This window comes from Crocodylus siamensis, chromosome 6, assembly GCF_052110815.1.
Source record: "Crocodylus siamensis isolate JL-2025a chromosome 6, ASM5211081v1, whole genome shotgun sequence".
NCBI lineage: Eukaryota > Metazoa > Chordata > Crocodylia > Crocodylidae > Crocodylus > Crocodylus siamensis.
This window is the reverse complement of record NC_143400.1, coordinates 60,255,789-60,274,164: the sequence shown is the minus strand read 5'-3', so window position 1 is coordinate 60,274,164 and position 18,376 is coordinate 60,255,789. Positions and strand designations below refer to the sequence as shown.

Sequence of the window (18,376 nt, the reverse complement as noted above, 5' to 3'; positions counted from 1 at the left end):
ATTATGTTGGTCAGTAAGGCAATGGGATGATATTCTCATCTATTGTCTGTGAACGGATGCATCCCTCAGAGTAAATATGGCATTACAAAGTGCTTCCTTGTTGGGAGCCTTAGCAGAGATAGGCATTGGATTTGTGTGGAAAATAACTTCTTTCCATAGTAAATGTGCTTTTCTCTAGATGAGAATTGATTAATGCTGGCAGGATGTTTGGAGGGAGTCTGTATTGCGGGAGGTTGTGTTCCTTGTGAAGTTCTCTGTGAGAACTTCAACTGAAGGAGGCATCTGAATTGCCTAATCCATTTTTTTTTTAGATCATTACTAGAATGGCCTAAAAACAAAGTAATCAGATATTTTAACTCTGCAACTCATATATTTATACAGATATTGAAATAATTTTTGCATTCAGTACAAGTGTAAAAGGCACAAAACTAATGTTATCTGCTCATTTGTTTAATGGTATCGTTTGGGTGCTTAAGCTTCATAATTGGATTTCTTGCTTCTTATTCACTTTTTGTCATCTTTCACGTCATAGAAAATCCTACTAATCCTATTTAGACCCCTGTTTTTCTTTTTAAAGAATGTGGAACCCTGTTTTTGTCCCTGAACATGGCTAAAAATGTGAACATACTGAAATCCAAGGCAAAAGCGTTTGTAGAGTAGGAATGCTATTTCTGTTATGCACTGAGACAAACTCAAAGCCTAAATTAGCTACTCTGAACAATCAGCTGTTCTGCAGTAGGCTAGGCATAGCGGGGTCAAGTACTGAATGTTATGTAATTAAGTTTGCAAAGTGGTTTTAATTCTAACCTGTTATGAGCATGTGAAAAAAACATTTATAGACACTTTCATTTTCAGCTCTTGGATAAGCACCTGCTGTGACAAACCCTCTAAAATTACAGCACATGTTCTCCTTGTCTCCCTTGAGGAGGGAGTTTGGGCAGGAATAGTATCACCCCAGGGAAGTTTATGTAAGGGAGACAAAGTTGTTCAGCAAAACACAAAAGCAGAAAACAACCCAAGCTTTCCCCTGAGGATAGTGAAAGACATGCCAACTGCTACAGCCTAGGTTTGCAGTGCTGTTTGTGCTGCACTTGTGTAAGAGGTATAATTCCTATTAGGAATACTGACTGTTAATGTCAGCAGCCAGTTATTCCTACTCTAGTACCTTAACTGGTGACATGCTTCTGCTGAAGGAGAACATTTGAGAATAGCAACAAATTAGCATTAATGCTGCTAATGCTAAATACTTTCTGGCACCAGTGCAGGCTGGGTGTATGATAAAATATTTTACATTTATAATATGATAACCTTTTTTTTTGTCAGATTTTTGTAACTTGCATATTTCATAGGAGTGAATTATACAGTACGGCTGTGTAATTAATTAAAATGCCTTCTGGTGATTTTAAAAACATGGTGGCAGCCCCTGCTTTCCTGTATTGAGAAACTGTTGTCTGAAAAGCAAAATAAAAAAATACTGCATAGAACAAATTTTGCATAGAAAAATGTATAAATGTATTTGAGCTGTGAGGTTCATGTGAACTATCAACTTCCCCCCCTCTCTTCTCCTCCCCCCCCCCCCCCCCCAAGAACACTGTTGACTAATTCTAGGATCATAATTGCATGTCAGTGATATTCCTCATCCCAGCCATTTAGATTGAAACCACAGCTTTCTCTGGCTTATTTGAGTCTGATTTGATTTGAGTATTGTCAGATGCCCTGTTTAAATGTCTTACGGCAAGGCTTTTGATTGCAGTTTTGGCACTACTCTGCCAGAGATACTATATTTGTATAAATATTCAGATTTATTTCATGCATGGCAGCATTGCATATGCCAAGTGTATTATTGGTGTCCAGTTTTCTGGTATCTGGCTATTCAGCACACTCTACATTACATTACAATCCACACTCCGTGTTACTAGGGGGGTTTACACCTTGGGCAAACTGAGGGGTGTCACTGAGTGCCAAAGGGGAGGGCTGCCAAGCAAGGGGGTAGGAGGAGTGTTGGCAGCAAGAGTCTTACCTGCTTTGGGGACTCAAAAAATACCCTGGCTGATGCTGTCGGTGTATAGTCTGTTTGCCTTGGTTATTGCTGCTACAGCAGTGTGGTGTCTCTGCATCTGGCTGCTGCTGCAACAGCAGTGGTGCAGGGTTGCTGATCTTGCCACTGCATGGACTCCCCCAGTGGAGTGGAGAAGCTATCATTCTGGCACCCCTACTAAGTTGGCAGCTGGGGCTAGCGTCAGTCTCAGTCATCCCAAGTTAAGCATCTGGTTACAGTGCAAATGTATGTACAGTGTATGTGTGTGCTCTTAGTTTGGAATCTCTACAGTAGCCTTTCATGGCTTTTGGAAATGGTTCAGTAAGTCTGTCTTTGTGTAGTAAGCATTGGCCTGTTTTGCTTTTTGACTTCCTCTTCCATCTTGCATGAATGAGAGGTACCCAGAAAGGCATAGTTTGGAGAGGGGATAACTTTCATGTGTTGGCATTCCCAGTACAGTATCATTATCGTACCCTGGCTTGCTTGCAAGTAGTAGACCATGCTAACTCTTTTGCAAAAAAAACTGACCTACTGTCTTTGCCGCTAATTATCATCCATGCGTGCTTCAGATTGAGAAAATTATCTGACCCCAGACAAAGCTTCAGGTTGTCTGTAAGTGTATTAGTTTTAGGAACTCTAGGAAGAATGGTTATAAACAAAATTAAGCAAGTGATCAGGATGGATAGAAATCTATTTTCCTAGTCACCAAACTGTGAGTCTTTCTTCCCATAATAGCTTCTGATCTAGCTGATAGTATCATTCTTAGGATTTGCTTGATGCTTCTCCCCACTATCTAGTCAGAAAAACAGTGTTAGTACCTTGTTAGCAAGTGGCATTGCTAACATTGAGTGTCAGTGTAAATAGGATATTTTCTCTGTTCTTTCTCCTTAACCTCTATCAATGACTGTTCAAATCCACCCTAGTTTAGTTTGCAGTATGCCAGCTCATCTCTTTTGTAAGCTAACTGCTTATGAAGTAATCATGAAGGATAAGTTAACAGTTCTCCAAAGTAAGGGGACTGAATTCCTCTTCTAGTTAACAAATCAGAGCCACACATCACTCTTGGGATACATCTATACTAGGAAAACTATGTTGGAGGATGAAGTTACATCATGGGTACATAAATTTCTTCTCTACTACAAGAGGAGAAACAGGACTAAATTCTACCCTTTGAACCATGTTATAGGCTTGACTTGTCCAGCTTCCTACCTGTCTGTATAAAATCATAAAAAGGTAAGGCTAGAAGGGACTGCAGGAGGTCATCCAGTTCAACTTCTTGCTCGAGGCAGGATCTTCCTGTTATTCTTAAACTTTGGGGGCAAGTCCTCTTGTACGATTACCAGACAGAATGACTGAAATATCAAAAACGCCCTCTAATTTGCCACAGGTAAAGCAAGGGAATGAGGGAACAAGATGTCCTGCATAGTTTTTAAGTTGGCTATATAGCTAGCAGCTGTTGGGCCACATGCAGCCTGCAAGTGGTTAATGTGCAGCCCTTGGGCTCTTACCTGACTGCTGCTCCCCAGTTGCTCCATCTGCAGTATCAGCTGGAGCTTCCAGGCTCCTCCCTCCTCCTGCTGCCACTTTCTGCCTTTGCCCTAGGGCAATTTTTTTCAGTTGGAGGGCCACTTAATGACTTTTGGTAACCTGTCAAGGGCCACGAAGGTAGCCCTGCCCCTTGACAGGTGTCCTGCCCCCTGGTTGCCATCTTGGGGCTGGAAGTCCTCCCCCTAAACCTTGACCTTTGCCATCAGAAGTCTCTCCCCTTGCTCCTTAGAAGTATTCTTTGGAGGGGAGGGTGGGGCAGAAGGGGGAATGCCATTTTGGAACCAGAAAAAAAAACAAATCATCCAGTAAAAGTCAAACACCTACTATAACATATTTTAATTTTATTATAAAAACTATTTTTGTCATGATTTGTATTTGTGTAGCGTATGTAGAGGTGGTTTCATAATAACTCAAAAATAGTCTTACTTTTGTACATTGTGTGTTGTGGGTGGGTGTGTGGGTATGGTGGAGTGTGGGGGGGTTGTGAGGGGGAGTGGCTGTGTGTGTGGGGGCAACAAGGTATGTTGGTGGTTGTGGGGGCAGGTGTGTGGCATATGGGGGATGGTGGGGGCATGTGGGGACTCCCCACACTTTCCCCCTGCCCCCCATGGCACACTGTCACTGGCAGCAGCAGCAGCAGGCCCTCGGGGTGCTTATGGCCCCATATAGGTGCTGTCTGGCAGCCCACTGCTCCAGCCAGTGCTACAAGTGGTGGCATGGAGGCAGCCAGGCTAGCCCACCTCTATCGCGTGGGGCTTCCCCTGGCATTGTGCAAATGCTTGGACCTTCACATGTCATGGGAAGTCCCACGTGATAGAGGTGGGCTGGCCTGGCTGCTTCCTTGCTGCCACTTGCATGGCTCTGACCAGTGCTACATCACGAGGCAGTAGTGCCTGCACGGGCCACGAGCATCCCTACCTGCTGCTGCCACTATCGGTGGGGGCTGCGTGCCATGAAGGGAAGTGTGTGGGCGGAGTCCACCCCACCCCCACCCTCCATCATACCCATGCCCTGCCCACCCAGGTTCTGTACTCCATGCCCTCTGGGCACAAGCTCCATGCTGCCGTCAGCCCCAGCCCCACACTGCATGCTCCTGTCCAGCTGCAGCTCCCCCTTGCCCCTCCCCTGCCACTTCCCTACCTGAGCAAACAGGACATCCCCAGAGCAAGCGGGACTCCAGGGAAGCTGAGCAGGTCCCCCAGTACCTGCAGCAATGGCAGCAGCCCCACCCAGAATCTGTGTGCTGGCCTTGTGGGTGGGAGCGATGCACACAGGTTACAGTTAGTTGGTGGGTGCCCATGGGCCAGATGAAATTGTCTGGCAGGCCAGATCCAATCCACAGACTGTATTTTGCCCACCCCTGCACTAGGGGCCTGGCCAGTGAGCAAATCTGGGGCTGTGGTACGGGAGGGGTGGAAATGTAGATTGCAGCAGTGCCTGTACAGTGCAGTGATGGGTGGGAGGAAGCATCTGTGGCCCCCATGGGCTTAAAAGTTTAGACAACTCTGGTATAAGTATACTAGTAAAAGATGGTTCCATTCCATTTATAAAACAACCTTTTTGGGTTTTTGTAGTGTCCCAAGATGCTTAGTTCATAGCATAAACAGGCTTTGCAGTTGCAGTGCTTTTGCGTGTATATCACACCACTTCTCTCTTTTTTGAGCAAACGGAGTGCTGAAATATGAGAATATTTCAAACTTTTTTTTTAATGTTTTAATAATGTGCTTCCTTTGCCCTGCATTTTTACATAGAAGAATGCTTGTCAGACAAACCAGGTCCCCTTGTGAGTTTGAATTTTACTTTATATAAGCTCATGATGTCTTCATGAATTAACTGTTTCTGAAGAGTACTTGGTTCGAGTAACTAATTTACTGTGCATGTTACTGTTTGTTGCATTCCAAGAAAAAGTCATTCTGTAAATTCGTGAGTAATGTTATACAACTTTCTTTAGGTACATTTTAAAGTATGACTTGCATTCAGGAATATGTCAGCTGAATTAATAATTTTATGATGTTTTACTTAAGTTGATAACACATAATATTACGTGTAGGAGAGTTATATTGGCACTGATTATGGGTCACACTCTCAAGACCCACTTCCTCACAAAAATGTCTATTCCATTAAGTTTAAGGACTGTAAATGGGTTGTGCTCTCCCTCTCATGCTCACTTGTGTGTTTTCTTACCCTTTCCCCAGTATTTACTTGGTTTTCCATGGCAGTGGCATTTCTTTGGGGGGAAGGAACTCCAAGAGAGACATTAGCCTTAAATCTAATTTGGGGGGTGCTACTCTCTAGTTCAATAGACAGCTAGTTACTTGTTCTGGAGACAGTATGCCGATCTGTTTTTGTTCCGTTTTCTATTTGGATTTTTTTCCCCTTTCTCTTGAAGCGCAAGATGAGCTCACCTGTGGCTAGCTGGTTATACTTGGAAATATATGTGTGTGTGTGTATCAGTTGAACACAATGTTTTTATTGATATATACAATTTTAAAACCTACTAGTGCCTAGATCATTATAATAATAAATAAATTTTGCCCTGCAGGTGAGGCAGTGCTCAGGGGCAACCAACATGGGTTCACTGAGGGCAGGTCCTGCCTGACTAATCTGGTTTCTTTTTATGATCAGGTCACAAAGTCCCTGGGCAAGGGTTTCGGGGTGGATGTCATATTCCTGGACTTTAGGAAGGCCTTTGACATGGTTTCCCACCACATTTTCTTAAGAAAACCTAGGTGACCGCGGCATTGATGCCTGCACAGTCAGATGGGTGGCAAATTGGCTAGATGGTTGCACCCAGAGAGTGGTAGTGGACAAGTCGTTTTTGACCTGGAGGGATGTGGGCAGTGGAGTCCCCCAGGGCTTGGTCCTGGGGCCTATGCTGTTCAACATATTTATCAACAATCTGGATGTGGGTGTGGAATGCACACTGTCCAAGTTCACCGATAACACCAAGTTGTGGTGCAAGGTGGGCATGCTGGAGGGAAAGGACAGAATACAGCTACATCTAGACAGGTTACAGAGGTGGACAGATGAGAATAGGATGGAATTCAATGCAGATACTTGCAAGGTACTGCATCTAGGGAGAAGGAACCAGCAACACACCCATAGGCTGGGGAACACCCTTGTCAACATGGCAGTGGAAAGGGATCTTGGAGTCATTGTTGACTCCAGGATGAGCATAAGCCGCCAATGCAAGGAAGCGGTCAGTAAGGCTAACTGCACCTTGTTGTGCATCAGAAGCAGGTCCAGGGAGGTGATCCTTCCCCTCCATGCAGCATTGGTCAAGCTGCGGTTGGAGTACTGCGTCCAGTTCTGGGTGCCGCACTTCAAGAGGGATGTGGCTAGAATTGAGAGGGTCCAGAGGAAGACCACTTGCATGGGCATGGGACAGCGAGTCTGGCTCTACGAGGAGAGGCTAAAGCACCTGAATCTATTCAGCCTTCACAAGAGAAGGCTAAGAGGGGATCTGGTGGCCATTTACAAACTCACTGGGGGGACCAGCGGGAATTGGGGGGGAGGCTCTGTTGTCCCAGGCACCACCCAGGGTTACTAGGAATAACAGCCACAAATTGTTAGAGAGAAGGTTCAGGCTCGACATCAGGAGACATTACTTTACAGTTAGGGCTGCCAGGCTCTGGAATGGGCTCCCAAGTGAAGCAGTACTCTCTTCTACCTTGGGGGTCTTCAAGAGGAGGCTGGACGGATATTTGGCTGGGGTGATATGACCACTGCACCCATTCTTGCCTGGGACAGGGGGTCAGAGATGAAGATCTGTTTAGGTCCCTTCCAACCCTAAGCACTATGAAACTAAATACCTATATATTTTGGCATTTGAGTTCGGGTTTTTTATCATGGAAAATCAGAGCTCCCCCTGCCCCTGTTGATCCTCCTGGATCATGGTGTATGTATGAGGACCACCCAGACCTATGATGCATATGCCTGGGTGGGAAGTTTTTTTGGAAGAGTGGAGGCTGCTCTGTAGCACTAAGCAGCCCTGTTATGCCTGTGCCGTGCTCATGCTGTTGCCCTTCGCTCCCAACCAACCCACAGCCCCCCCATCCCTGCTGGTGCCCCTCATTCCTGACCCCCAGGCCCCTGGCCCTGCTGGTGCCCCTCACTCCAGACCCATAGTACCCTGACCCCCCCCCAGCCCTGCCAAAGTGGGGCCCCTAGCTGCCCCTGACCCCATGCAGACTCACTGGACTGAAGCGGGGGAAGGGGGCAGGGCGCTCCTTTGGGGGTGGCTGGGAGCTTTGTGGCCAGGCTACTAGGGACCAATGCCCATGCTCCTAGGCGCATGTGGTTGGGAGATGCTGCAGGGGAGCGATGTGGCCAGGCTGCCTGACATGGAGCAAGAGCCCCAGCCTGGGGCTGAGTGTACCACAGGCCTCTCCTGGACTCCAGTGGGGGAAGAGGTTGTGGGGTCATCTGGGGGCAGTAGGGAGCTGTGTGACCATGCCACTGGGGACCAGTGTCTCTTCTCTTTGGCAGTGGGGTGGCTGCATGTGGCCAGGACATGGTGGGGTGGTAGGGAGGCATGGCTAGGCCACCTGGTGTGGCATGGGAACCTCAGCCAGGGGCAGAGGATGCCACAGCCCGCCTCTCCTCCTCTCTAGCCCACGCTGGGGCTGGACTCGCTCCGTCACTGCCTGCATGAGCAGGAGCCACCGCGTGTGGGATGGAGACTGCTTGGAGCCCCTTACCCTCCTCCAGCTGACCACAGCATGGCCCAGGCCCTCACTTAGCTTCATGCTGCTGCACTGGTTCTACCTACCCCGCTGTAGCCCAGCCACAGCTGGTGGTGCGGGGCAATGTGTGGTGCTCCAGACACTGCCTGTGCCACAAAGCTCCCCACTGCCCCCTTGCCTTGCTGTGGAGCTGTGCTCACTGGTGGCACCCAGTGGCTGGGTGCCTTCCTACCCTGCATCGGCCCCGCTACCCTGCCCATAGGTCTGGTGCCCAGACTCCTTCCCCCACTGCTGGTAGGTACCTGCCCCCCCCACCTCTCCACACATACTGCCCCCCATTCCCTCCACACACAGACACTTGAACAGTTCCCAAGCCCTAGTCCTACAACTGCCAAGGGGAAAATCTGCAGTTTTCTCCTTTAAGGGGGAAAACCTGCGTTTTTGTCAGCGTACTAGAGTAGGAGTTTCAAGCCATGGGTAGCAGGGAGACTGAGGGCTATATTACATAGCCTTCACTTGTCCTTGTGCTGCCTCTGGCCATGTCCAGTGAACCCTGAATTCTGTGGCAGGCCATGCCCACAACTTCCAGTAGCCCAGCAGTGTGGCTTAGAGCAGTTACAGCATGCAGGCCAAATCCAGCCTATGGATGTTTAACACCCTTGTGCTAGAGCTGACAAAATTTACATCAGCAAAGAGGATGACAAACTTCAAATATATTAGGTGGGAAAGTAACTTAACCCAACATTTTCATGGAGTGTTTGTTTTTTATTATGTATATTCAGACTAGTGATTATAAGTTATATGCTATATATTATCCTTTCTCTGCTCTTACAAACAAATCCTCATATGGAGGCAGCATGTCTTGATGGATAGAGCAATGGACTAGAGTTTAGACGTGGTTCTTTTCCTCACTCTTCCATTGGACTGTGCTGAGAGTCCTTAACCAAATTATTTCTTTTTTCTGAGCTTCAGTTTCCCTGTCTGTAAAATGAGGATAATGGTACTGAAGTCTGTTGCAAAGTGCTCTAAGAACTGTGGATAAGAAGTGCTCTATAAGAATGGAGCAGTGATTGAGACGGAATCAGTTGCATTTCAGTTAGCAAGCTATTTTTAATTTAACTTGTTTAAATAGTTTAAAAAAAACCCAAAAAATCTAAGACACTAAATTCCAGCTTTGAAGTTAGCAAATATTCTTAATCCCTTTCTTAGTGTGGAAAAATGCCACTTATGCTCAAAGTAAATCAGTAAAAATAAAGAATTATCCTGAAACTCCAAAATCCAAGATCCTGCAGGTGTCAATATGTCCATTCTCAATTATCATGGAAAATTTGACCTGGTGTGTACATTTGTAACACCTATTCTTATGAAGATTCAACAGTATTAATAGTACTGAACTGTAAATCCTATTGTGTGGGTGGTGCAATAGTCTTATGACTTTAAACTACATGTGAAGTCAATCACGACTTCCCCAGGGTCTGGATTGTCCCATTATAACATAGCAATATGACGTACGCATATGACATGAGCCATGGTATCCTTGCTTCCAGACATACCTGGTTTTGGAATGGTGAAATCCAGATATGAGCCTTATTGGCAGAACTCTATGAAACTTACGTAGTACATGCACTGCATGTGCCTGATTTTTAAATTAGTGTTAAGACATAATTTTTGTTTACCAGTTAACTGTTATGCTAATAAGCTAGTATTTAATAGTACTTTTTGTTTTCTTTAGGTTATTTCTGATTTAGAAATCATGAACTGGCACTTCCTGCTCCTGTGTGCTGCTGTGACTCTAACATCTGTATGCTCCCAATTTAATTTTCCTCTTGAGGAACTTGGCTCTGACGTTGGAATCCAAGTTTTCAATCAAATAGTCAAGGCAAGGCCTCAGGAGAACATTGTGGTCTCTCCACATGGGATTGCATCAGTCCTGGGGGTGCTTCAGCTGGGTGCTGATGGCAAGACAAAGAAGCAGCTAACAACTGTGATGAGATACAGCCTAAATGGTCAGTTCCTCTCTCTTATTGCACAGATTTTTTTCTATTGTAGTGATTCACATTTTTTTTCTTGTTTTAAAGTTTGAAACATTTATGGGAAGAATTTTGGCATCGTTAGCTTGGATGACAAACCAGTCATAGTAAAGAGAGAAAGGTCTGCTATAAGAAAAGGCCATGATGGGAGAAACACTTGGTGACCCCAACATAGTTCATATTGACTAGATAGTCATGATTTGCAGTGAGCCCTAGTAAGTCCCTTGTTTGCAGCTTCAGCGGTGAAGTCAAGGTCTGAATCAGAAATCTCTGTTCTCTGATACCTTGCAAATGGTTTCTCCAGAACAGAATTGCAGTCTGTTCCCAACATATAGTGTTTGAAACATTGCCTCCCTCCATCTATACTGTACCAAACAACCCTTAATCCATGTTTCTGAAATTGTTGGGCAATAGACTGCTTGAACTGAGTCAACGGAATCAGATGGATCTCTGCTTTTTGTTCAGATCTAGTGCTGTAGCCATTCTGCTTTGTGTACAGCAAGGATGCTGGGACTGTTGGACTACTCAGCCTTCTCAAGAGCAGGGCCATACACCTTATTAGGCCCTTCAGGCTAGATCTAGACTGCAGTGCTTCTCATGGGCTGATTGACCCGCCTCCAGTGGCAAGGTGCTTGTAACTGCAAGCAGTGGAGCTACTTCATTGACATGGCTCCTGAACATAGGTGGTGAATGCTGCCACCATTCAGTCCCTTCCCTTTTCCCTTGCTACTAACTTGGGTCACACTGGAGAACCTAAATTTGGTGACAGGCAAGGTTTTTTTTGGGAGGAAGGGGATGAGCACTGGCAGCTGCTTTCACTGGGTGGGTTTCAGAGCTGCACCAGTGCAGTGGCTCCAGCAGCCATACCACAGAGCCCCATGAGCTGCAGTTTAACCACTTGTGGGTTGCATGCTATCTACAAGCTTCCAGTTATGCAGCCCTGCTCCAGAGGGTAGGGTGAAAGGTACTTGCCATTTTTGTGAGCATGCTGAGCATCTTTTAAGTCTTAGCCAAGGTATAACAATATATTAGCGCTACTGATCCACTCAGGAGCTTTTATCCTACAATGTGAAACCAACTAAAAGGTGGGTGCATTTTCAAACCTGTGAAGTATGAGAGATTTCCTGGAATTCAGTGTTTTGTCTTTTTACTTGTTTTTATTTTGATTTGGTATTTAGAGAATACACCTACATGTTGCTTATAAAAATCCAAATATTAAATGTTTTAAAACCTCTTATGGAGTGGCACTGAACATAAAGGTATTTGGGTGTTCTAAATATAAATACGTACAAGAAGTTTGGAAGTACGAAAACTACCTGGATTTATTTGGCTGAATATCTCGTGATAAAAATCTTGGCTATGAAATGGAGGCTCTCAAACTTTTATTTTGCATGAGCTTTTTACCTTTTAAGAAGGGAGGTCTGATGGACCACAGCCTTCTTACACTTGCACAAGACCTTCTTTGCTGCTGTTAACAATTGTGTAACAATTCTATGGCAACTACAACAATTGCTTATTCAAAAAGATAATGTTAGGAAAGTATTTTAATATATTTTAGCTGTCTTTTAATGCACTTTAGCAGTTGAAAGCAAGGAGGAGAGCCAGCGCCATGTGACCAGCCAGCTCTCCCCAGACATCCAGCAGCAAGTGCTTCCTGGACCACCAGTGGTCCACAGACTACTGTTTGAGAACCTTTGTTATGGTATGTCACCAAAAGAACATGCTCATAATACTGAAGGCAGTGAACACAACTTGTGAACTACAAGTAAAGCATTCACAGCAATACATATAGTAGGTTCATTGTATGGGACTTTATCTTGTATTCAGCTGAGAATCTTTAAAGGCCTTTTTCCATTTACATCTTCTATATTTTAAGGCAGGGGGCTATCTTGGAATGGCTATTGCATAATGGCTGTTCTACATTTAGTCTCCATGTGGAACTCTTTTATTCTGTGTGGAATGTCTATAGAGTGTGAAATAACTATTATGTTCTTAGTAGGGTGACCATATTTCCCGTTTTAACTGGGAGAGTCCCAGGCTTCAGAAGCTGATCCCAGCTGGCTGTTGGGAATTATAAGGGGCCTCCTGGTAATGCAGGAATGTGAGAGGCGCTGCCCCCACAAAGTTGAGTGAAGGAGAGGCAGGACGGGACAGTGTCCTGATTGGGTCCCAGATTTCTGAAATTTCTTTACGGTCAGCCTAGCTCTCAGTTCATACACTAGGTTACTAGGAATTAACGTCCCAGTGCAGATAAGCCCTGATTTACAAGCAGTGATGCCTCTTTTACTATAGCAGTTCTCCTGTGGTGTTGTGTGGATATTTTGGTGTGCAGGTAAACAGCCAGTGCATAGTCAGAACACTTTCTTTGGGAGGCCACTTTTTCATACCCTGAAGACTATTATGGAGGAAATGAACAATTTAATATGGCTGATAATCAAGCATAGGACTCTGACATCTAATTTTTAGGCGGGTATTCAGATTTAATTTTTGGTTCTGCAAACTTTTCTACATATTTTAAAATTACTTCTTTATGTCCCAGCCCATTCCTTGTGAAATAAAACAAGGGGTCAAAAATGACAACTGTAGTTTTGCAGATTTCAGTTTTAGAACTCTGCCATGTATTCTGGATCTTAGAACCTTCTTTCTTCCCTGTGTCAGTGATCCTTCATTTCAAGTGACCCAGTGGAACACCACTTTTTGCAGCAGTCATAAGTAAAGGGGGAATTGCCTTTGGCCCAACATCCTAATAATGTAACGTCATCAAGATAAGTTGCTGTTCTGCAGGTTAGTCAATGTAGGTAGGTGGGGATTTCCTGAAATTTATTTTCTGACTCTCCAGTCTGCTTGAAAATAGCTTGTATATATAGTTTGTTCCACCTGCAGAAGAAGGCATACAGAATGTAACAGTATTTTTCATGCTAGAAAGTCCTTGCCTACTGTACTAGTCCAGGACTTGAATTCATCCCTGATGTTTACCTTAACATGCTGCTCAAGGATTAGGCAGGGGAACAAATTATTCAGTAAAGAGGAGTGCATTTCAGATGAGATGTCAGAGATCCTGTTATCCAGATGGGTGTTCAAGAATGTCTGTCAGAGGGGATAATGTGTGCCTTGGCCTTCTTTCTCTATTCTAACACTCTTACTGTCTGATTCTGCATGTCAGTAACTGCTTATACAAGTTATCTTTGTTTAACATTTATTTTCATCTTCTTAATTAAGCTTACTTTTATTTTCAACAAGGAGTTGGAAAAGCTTTAAAGAAGATAAACAAGCTCATAGTCTCAAAGAAGAATAAAGACATTGTGACAATTGCTAATGCAGTATTTGCGAAGAGCGGCTTTAAAATGGAAGTGCCTTTTGTTACAAGAAACAAAGAAGTGTTTCAGTGCAATGTCAAGAGTGTGGACTTTGAGGACCCCAATGTGGCATGTGATTCCATTAACCAGTGGGTTAAAAATGAAACAAGGGGTGAGTATTGTCGAGTGTGTTTTTTATGTGCGACAACCTAAAGATTACCTTACAGATACTTGAAAGAATGGTAAAAAAAAAAAAAAATGTGGGAACAATACTGCTTGCCTTCTAAAAAAGCTAGAAGGTACAACAAGCTGAATAGCAGGATTCCTGTTTTGTAGAGGCTGTTGTTTTTTTTCAGTCTAGTCTTCAGACCTTAGGGCTAGAACCCTGCAGGGGGCTCCAATCCATCTGCTCTCCCCCCCCACAGCAGCCTGGGTAAACCCCAGACTGGAGATCCCTCCCATTCTCCATTCCCCTTCTGATCCTAAAGGCAGTACTGGTAGTGGGGCTTGACTGTATCAGCCCAGCCCTGCTCCCGCTTGTGGACAAGCAGAAGTTAACAAAGGCACTGCTTTTGAAGCGCCTTCATCTGAACCCTCATTAAAATGATGATTAGCTTGTTACATAATCAGGCACTTTTAAAGCACTCTGCAGCTGCGCACTTCTGTCAGGGCACAGCTGTAGAGTACTTTCAAGGGGCCAAGCAAGAAGTCCTTCTGTTGGTTCCCCAGGACTCGAATGTTCTAGGGCTTGCTGCCCTGAGGCAGTGTGTGAGTAATCAAGACAGGGCTCCATCAAAAACCATGCCTTGGATTTGGGGAAAGTTCATGATCCTAAGATGTCATTTGAAACGCTTTTGGGTCAGTTAATTTTTTTTCAACACAACAGTTTTGTCAGATATTTTTCTGATAAGCCCTAGTACAAGGGCTACATTAATCTGGCTGTTCCTCGCTAGCTAATTTCTTGGTATCCATTGCTAAATGTCCTGTACAGTTATCCACTCTCTCTCTCTCCCCCTTCCGCTGCTGATTTTTTCCTTTATTTTTCATTTCTAGCCTTTTTTTAAAGGTTATGGTCAGTGGATCATGCCCCAATTCAATCTTAACTGTGCAATACCAACCTTAACTCTGCCAGAAAGCTAATTTAATAAGGTGGTGCATCTGCACACATGCTAATGCATAAGTCCCTATCTAGGTGCATGTCTTAGTAGATGAATACAAAGGTGTTGCCCTCTAGCCTAGAATAAGGGTCTGATTGGAGAATAATAGTCTCCATTTGTAGTAGTCGAAATAATTTTATATTTCAAATGACCCTGAAATAAACAGAGTGCTACCTAGTAAAGAGCAAAGCAAGTTTTACTATTTTGGTCTCTTACTGGAAAAGAAATGTTTAATTTCTCCCCTTGAATTTTTTTCTAGGTATGATTGATAAGATATTATCTCCAGATGATATTGATGCTGCTTTGACCAGACTGGTACTGGTAAATGCAGTATACTTTAAAGGTTTATGGAAATCACGTTTTCGACCTGAAAATACAAGGAAACGGCCATTTTATGGAGCTGATGGGAAGACTTACCAAGTACCTATGCTATCCCAGTTGTCTGTTTTCCGCTGTGGTAAGCTCTGAATTTGTGTGTGCATACGTGCATGCTTTGATTCTTTAAGATCCTTTGTCTAGGTTTTAAGTATTGTGGCTATAGCATTTCTTTTTTTTTTTTTTTTTTTTTTTGTGCGTCTAGATTTTCTGTTTCAGGCTGCTGCATTTTAGGGAGTTTGATATTTTTTCCCCATCTTTGGCAACTTTGAAAATTAGGTAACCTTATTTAGATGCTGTGCTTCAGATGTCCAAGTTCAAAATATTTGGGGTGATCACTTGTGTGTTCTAGTTCTCTGGTCGAATAATTTGAAACACATTATGATAAGAGATGGTTTTAAAGAGTCAATGCAAGTTAAAATACAGCTCTTTATTTGGCAGCAGAAATAATTGAGCCTATCCAAAGTATGCTTAATTTTTTTTTCTAGATTCTGTGGTAGAAGAGCATTAGAAATGGTTATTGTCTGCAAAACTATGGGAATGTGAACTGAAGTTTAGACCTTGTACAGATGTTATGTTTTTCACCAAGAGAATTGCCACTTTTCTGGTAGAAACCAGGAGGTTAAGTGATCATACACTTTCTCCTGTGGGAAATGTAAAAGGTCTAGAAGGTCTCCCATGTGAGTGTGTCTCACAAAGATGAGCACCCAGTAGGCTACTCCCACTCCTGTTGCAGTCTGGTCAGGGAAGGGAGTGGAGTAGCTGCTTCTTACTCCCCACCTCTTCCCCAGACTAGGAAACTACCACTGGAGTGGGATGGATGGTGATTTCAGAGCCAACAGGAGCAGAAGCTGGGCTTGGAAAGAGCCTCCCTGCACACTGTAGGGCTGGGAACTGGGGCCAAAGAGGATCTCTCTGTCTTAATTCTTGGCTCCAGGGGCTTTAAATGCTGTGTGCACCACCAAGCTGGGTGATGCACAAAGTGATTTTTTTTTTTTGAAAGCTGGAGGGGCTGGTGGTACATTTTTTAAAAGCCAGTGAAACGCTCGCTGGTCCCATTTACCATGCTTCTGGCTTTAAATCACCCCATTTGCAGCGCAGCCCATCTGAGTTATGCACACAGTGATTTTTGTTTTTTTTTTCCTTTTTTTATAAAAGCCATGGGCTGCCTATTAACAACTTGTCCCCTTCCCAGGCAGGGGAGAAGGCAAGTTGTCATTGTTCTCCCCTAAGGGGCCCAGGGAGAAGCCCCCTAGTGCTTCCTGGCTCAAGAGCTCACCTGTGCTAAAGTGAATGTGTATCTGTGGCCTTTGTACTCTAGTTGTCTCCCAAGGTAAAACTTCATTTAAATTTTAAATTTGGTCACAACTATAAAGGAATTAAATGAGTTCAGCCTGCTTGTCACTTGCATATCAAATTCCATGTCAGATTTGTGATGCATGATTGGCAGTTTCAGCTCAGCTCTAGACCCACAAGGGTTTTGCTAGTCAGGCTTAAGGTACAATGGCAGCATTTTTGTAAGAAATTATATAGTAGTTCAGTGTGCTCTCCCAAGAGCAAGCCATTGCTTTTTGTAATTTGCTTGTATATGCACTGAAGACTTTTTTTGACAGGGATCAATTTAGCACCATTTCTGAAAAAGTTACTAGAAAACACTGTCGTTAGATGATCACCAGTAGAGGTTTCTCGGGCCGATACTGATACGTGATTTTTAAGGAGGCATATCGGCCGATACCAATCCAATTTCTGATGCAGCATGGAGAGCTGCCTGTAGCTGGTAAGTTCATTGTGGTGGAAGTGGAGAGGGGAGAGAAGGGAAGGGAAGGGGTGTGAGGGAGCAGATCAGTGCCTGTGAAGAGGGAGAGGTAGGGGCAGGCACTGCCCGGCTGAGGCTGGGCTAGTCAGGGATGTGGGGGGTGGCTCCCACTGCTGCTTGTACCCCAGCAGAGCATGGGGTTGGTGGGTATGTGCCCCTGGATCTGTGTGGGGTGAGGCAGGCAGCTGCGGGCTGGAGCTGGGGCTGCGCCAGGCTCTTCTTGCTGGGGGCTGGGTTAAGGGTAGGGGCTATGGATGGGGCTGCAGCTTGCCCCTGCTCCTGCCTCCTCCCTCACTGTGGGGGGAGGGGTTAATCTACTCCCCATGACTCCCTTCCCCTTCCACCACAATGGACTTACCAACTGGAGGCAGCTCTCCACACTGCCAGGCTCTGCTCCTCGCTGTCTGAGTGCTGTGCTGTGGCTGAGCGCACGCACTGGCACTTATTGGCCAAGTTATAAGCCGCATCAGGCCGACTTCTGATGCAGCCAATTTTCTTTATGTTGACCAATCTGATATAAGACCAATATATCAGTGTACCTCTAACTGTCATATATCCAAGAGGGCAAGCATATACATTTTATTGCTAGCACTTTTTTTTTTCTGGTTTAAATGTGCTTGCTTTGCCTAAAGTGGGGTTTAACAAAGAAACTGTTCTTATGTGTTTTTTAAAGAATTTTCTGTCTCTAGAATTTGTCCCCAAATTTTTAAAAATCTTAAACTGTTTGCTTTCAGGTATTGAGGGACAAAACAATCTGCCTTAATGAAAGAGCTGTACTTAAATATTTAACTCTACACATCACTAAAAGGTTACATAAGAGAATATTTTAGCAAGACTTGTCTATAGTAAATTACCTAAAAATATAAGGCCTGATTCTGATCTTGCTGATGCTACAATAAATGGAAAGTAACTCCTTTATTACATAGCAGCCGCAATCCTAATTCAGTTATTCATGTCGCTGAATGCAAACTCACATTTCAAATTAGAGATTTTGGTATAGGCTATTTAAAAAGTTCTTTTTTAGATGACCAAAAAAAGTGCCTTGGGAATAAAGCATCGGACTACTCCTTTGCTGTTTGTAATTTTGAAAATTACTTTCCCTTCCATGTGTTGCCGTGGCAACTGAAGTAATAATTTGCATGGAAAAAGTGTTAGTAAACTTGTGATGTAAGTTGCACTGCCTAATGCAAGGGCCAAAGACCAATATGCAGGTCATGAGTCTGATCCAGCATGGAGTAGTGTCAGCTGGTTCATGCGGCTCTCTATGGGTCCAGGTATTTGGTGATCAGGGAGTAGTGGCAGTGTTATGGAGCATGTACGCTGGATCAGGTCTGTAGACTGATCCCATGACTGAATCAAGATGTGTTTGGCACCCCTACATAAGAGCAGTGGTGTGCAACTCATCCAGGCCCCTGGATTGGATGAAGGTCA

General features: G+C 44.4%; 1 protein-coding gene across 3 annotated transcripts in view; it reads left to right on the top strand.

Moving 5' to 3' along the window:
* SERPINE2 (serpin family E member 2) overlaps nt 1–18,376 on the top strand; it is a 48,961-nt gene that overhangs the window by 18,339 nt on the left and 12,246 nt on the right. Inside the window, exons 2-5 of one of the 3 annotated variants that reach the window (XM_090051934.1) lie at nt 10,004–10,277; nt 11,881–12,003; nt 13,521–13,769; nt 15,014–15,211. In XM_090051934.1, coding sequence (XP_089908060.1) covers nt 10,025–10,277; nt 11,881–12,003; nt 13,521–13,769; nt 15,014–15,211 — 823 coding nt within the window. In that variant the 5' untranslated portion in view covers nt 10,004–10,024. Of the gene's footprint in view, nt 1–10,003; nt 10,278–11,880; nt 12,004–13,520; nt 13,770–15,013; nt 15,212–18,376 lie in introns of those variants that run through there. The other 2 variants (XM_090051933.1, XM_090051935.1) reach the window with 2 other exon arrangements.